This window comes from Sinocyclocheilus rhinocerous, unplaced genomic scaffold (genome assembly GCF_001515625.1).
Source record: "Sinocyclocheilus rhinocerous isolate Xijiao unplaced genomic scaffold, SAMN03320098_v1.1 scaffold320, whole genome shotgun sequence".
NCBI classification, from domain to species: domain Eukaryota; kingdom Metazoa; phylum Chordata; class Actinopteri; order Cypriniformes; family Cyprinidae; genus Sinocyclocheilus; species Sinocyclocheilus rhinocerous.
Genome location: NW_015638606.1, coordinates 175,372 through 179,305, shown reverse-complemented (window position 1 = coordinate 179,305; position 3,934 = coordinate 175,372). Strand labels below are relative to the sequence as shown.

Here is a 3,934-nt window from a genome sequence, read left to right as displayed (position 1 = left end):
AAATTGTATTTACAACACTGTTCCAGAACAGTTCAACCCAAATATTCAGATGTGTGCAGCACATTTTATGGAGGACTGTTTCCTGATCCTGGTAGAGTATACTACAATGCCGGCTGTTCTGACTCATGGACTGTAAGTATGTTTTCATTTAAAGGATTTGCCACTGATGATTCAAATGCGAGTTTTGAGCAGTGTAGAGTAGCACTTTTTGTTTGTCGTTTCTCCGATCACAAATGCAGACATGGTTTTATGTTTACGCGGCATGATGCAATGCAACGCTTAAAAAGACAGTATAAGTCATTATAATCCGTAATTATGTCCCCACTGGATGCAACAAATGCCTCGTTTATAATGGGTTTTATTGTTTTGTCTCATCGCGGCATCACAGTATGGTAAGGGGCGTAACATTTCCTTCACATGCTTTAGGTATTCGGCCAATCACAACGCACTGGATAGCTGGCCAATCAGAGCACACCTCGCTTTTCAGACCGATGAGCTTTGTAAAAATCGACGCGTTTCAGAAAGGCTGGGCATAGAGGAGAAACAATAATGTACAGTATGTGGAAAATAATGTTTTTAAACCTTAAACTGCATAAACACATTTCATTACACCAAATACACAAAACAATGTTCTTTTTTAGCAACGTCATATGACCCCTTTAAGTGAATTCTGAGGAGCCGTATAGGTCGCAGCGGACACTTACTTGGACACGGAGCAAGCAGACATGATCTGATGCTCTCGGGCTTGATGTCCATGCAGATGCCGATGGCATTATCAGGGGTGCTGCACAGGACTTGCCGCTCCTGAGTCCCATTACCACAGGTCACTGAGCACTGCACACACATGCAGAACATAAAAACATATACAGTAGCAGAATGGGACGCAGTAACAAGGTAACATTGATAAACCTACACTACAGGTGTTTTGAAAAAAGCCTCATGCTTACCAAGGCTGCATATATTTGATCAAAAATAGTAATAGTAATAATACAAATAGTAATATTTGGAAAATAGTTTTACAATTTAAAATGACTGTTTTCTATTTTAATATATATTTTAAAATGTAATTATGGCAAAGCTGAATTTTCAGCAGCCATTACTCCAGTCTTCCGTGTCACATGATCCTTCAGGTATCATTCTAATATGTTGATTTGGTGCTCGGTTATTATCAGCATTGCCATCACAGGAATAGACTGCATTTTATAATGTATTAAAATAGAAAACAGTTATAGTGTGCCAGTAGTGTACATTCACAATGTATTAAGACTTTGAGAATAAGTTATGACATTACGTGAATAATGGCATAATGTTTTGAGAAGAAGGTTGTTATGTTAAAGCTGCAGTCCGTAACTTTTGGCGCTCTAGCGGTTAATAAACAGAAATGAGTGCGTCTTGCAGAAGAACATTGTAGCCGGAGCTACTTCTCTCCGTTTATGTCTATGGCGAATCACGCAGGTACTGGGCTACTCCGCAGCGGTACCTACCCGAACCAGTCTAAAATAGTCCGAATATAAACATTTATTATAGGTGTACCGTAGTGATTCAGGACAAGCCAAAAACACGGTTTGGAAAATGGATTCATGGTGTACTCGCTTATTATATACATTTTGAACACAAAAAAGTTACGGTCTGCAGCTTTAAAGTAGTAATATTTTGAGAATAAAATTTTGGGTGAACTATGCCTTTAACACAATGATGTTTCTTACTTTTAGCATCACTGACGCTAAAATACAGCAACTGATATAGATGCTGATACAAGAGTCTTTCTTTTAGAACATCACTGATATTCTGGCCAATAAGATGTTTGATAATAATTTTCATGTCATGGCCAACAATCAATAAATAAACGATATTACAATTATTATTTATTATTCTTTTTATTACCATTTCATCTAAAATAAATAAAAAATAAAGCAGTAAACACTACAATCAATAATTGATTTTATATTTAGGCATATTATCATTATAATATCATAATATACAGTATGACAAATTGATATCCGTTTTGTGATTTAATAGTGTTATTAAATGGGACACATTAATCAAAATGTTTTTATGTGAGTGTTAGATAAAGGTAATCTAAATGTAAAAATGTGCATGAAAAATGAAATATCCAACTCTTAAACTTTAATCTCACTCATACTTACCTGAGACCAAGGTCCAGTTCTCCACTGTGCAGGGCATAGCTGACGGTTACAGGGTCGTCGCCCTTCAGGCCGGTCGTCATTGCAATACTTAGCATTGATGGCTTTGTATGAACCGTCCAGTTCAGATCTCACACAGCGCACGGGTCGGGTCTGAGAACCGGTCTTACCACATGATTTACTGCACTCCTCCCATTCTCCTGTCACCCAGCTGAAATACATAAGACACATTTAAAAAAAGTTCACTAACCCCTCATACCCTTACACCATCATCCATAACTCATTTAGACATTAACCTTACAACTGTATGATATTGGTTTGCAAACTACCATATGGTGAACCTCGTTTGCTTACATTGGTTCTGAGCACTCCTTCTGGTTGCAGGCTCGACTGATGGCGCGAGGTTTGGGTATGTTGGCGCAGAGTGTGCGGTGTACCATTTTGCCATCCGACTTCCTCCGGCACCCAAAACGTGTGTACTGTTTCACTACAAGCCAGACAAACAGACAAAACGCCACAATGCAAGCTGTTGTCTCCTACCACTGATCCAAGTTTCACTCAAAGCTCATGTCTGTCAGGGTTGTGCACGATTCAGAGTTGAATTAAGAATGAAATTCTTTTAGCAATTTTCTTCAACAGAATACAGAATGCAGAAATGCACTTTAAGGAATAATAATAATAATAAAACAATACTTTTTATTATGAATTACACATAAGCATACATTACCTTTTAAAAGTTTGGGGTCACTAATATTAGTTTTTTGAAAGAAATGAATACTTTTATTCAGATTTCTACTTAATATAAATGCTGTTCTTTTGAACTTTACATTTATCTTAAATCTTGAAAAAAACAAAAAAGTCTCACATTTCCACAAAGATATTAAGCAGCACAACTGTTTTCAACATTGATAATAATAGGAAATCAGTATATTATAATGATTTCTGAAGGATAATGTGCAGGGCAGGACTTACGGGGCCAGGGGCCCCTGGGCTTGAGGTTATGTTTGGGCCCCATACCTATAATACAACTGCCCTCAACTAGAACATTATTATGGAGTAACACAAAATACACAAACATTAAAATATGCTTTCAGGTTCATATACTGTATACAATTAATAGGCAACATGTCTAGCCTAGTCAAAGTTTAGATGTAATATTAAATAGTCACTATAATACAATAAACAGGATGTGATCTCTCAGTTGAGAGATCAAAACCCTGAAATAACACTGAGCAGAAAAAAACAAAGATTATTATGAAATATTATTATAAAAATGTATTGTCATATATGTGTCCTTTTATGTCAGATTCTTAAATGTAATAAATTCAATCTGAATAAAAAAACATGTTGGCTATTAACAATAAAATGAAATCATTATAAACAAAACCCATAGATGGATTTTGCACAAGTTATGTTAAGTTTAAATACATTTTAATGTAGAAATATTAAATGATTGCAAAAATGAAATAATTAGCTACTTTTTAAAATATGAAACTACAACCGCCAGTAGGTGGCAGCAAGTGACTGCCTTAATGAGTGAGTTGAATCCTTAAATCAACCGATTTGTTTAAAATGCTAATTCATTTAACTTAGCAAACGACTGTGCTTATACTCTGTTTGAACCATTTACTGGTCCATGTAATGCTGAGAAACAAAACACTGTGTTGCTCGGAGACGCATTGATGGGGCAAAACAGAATTTTGTGTCTGAAAGTTACTCAGTAACTTGTTGTTTATTGTACATTTGCGATCGTGCAGATATTCGGAAAAACAGGACTCTAGTTTGTGTGA

The 3,934-nt window shown here is 36.0% G+C and overlaps 1 protein-coding gene across 1 annotated transcript in view; it reads right to left on the bottom strand.

The window, feature by feature from the left end:
• The window catches only part of LOC107749938 (A disintegrin and metalloproteinase with thrombospondin motifs 2-like), a 107,777-nt gene that overhangs the window by 12,267 nt on the left and 91,576 nt on the right, over positions 1-3,934 (bottom strand). The window contains exons 18-20 of the mRNA XM_016565188.1: positions 2,499-2,631; positions 2,148-2,355; positions 705-834 (exon numbers count right to left, since the gene is read on the bottom strand). Of these exons, the coding sequence (XP_016420674.1) occupies positions 705-834; positions 2,148-2,355; positions 2,499-2,631 (471 nt within the window). The remainder of the gene's footprint in view (positions 1-704; positions 835-2,147; positions 2,356-2,498; positions 2,632-3,934) is intronic.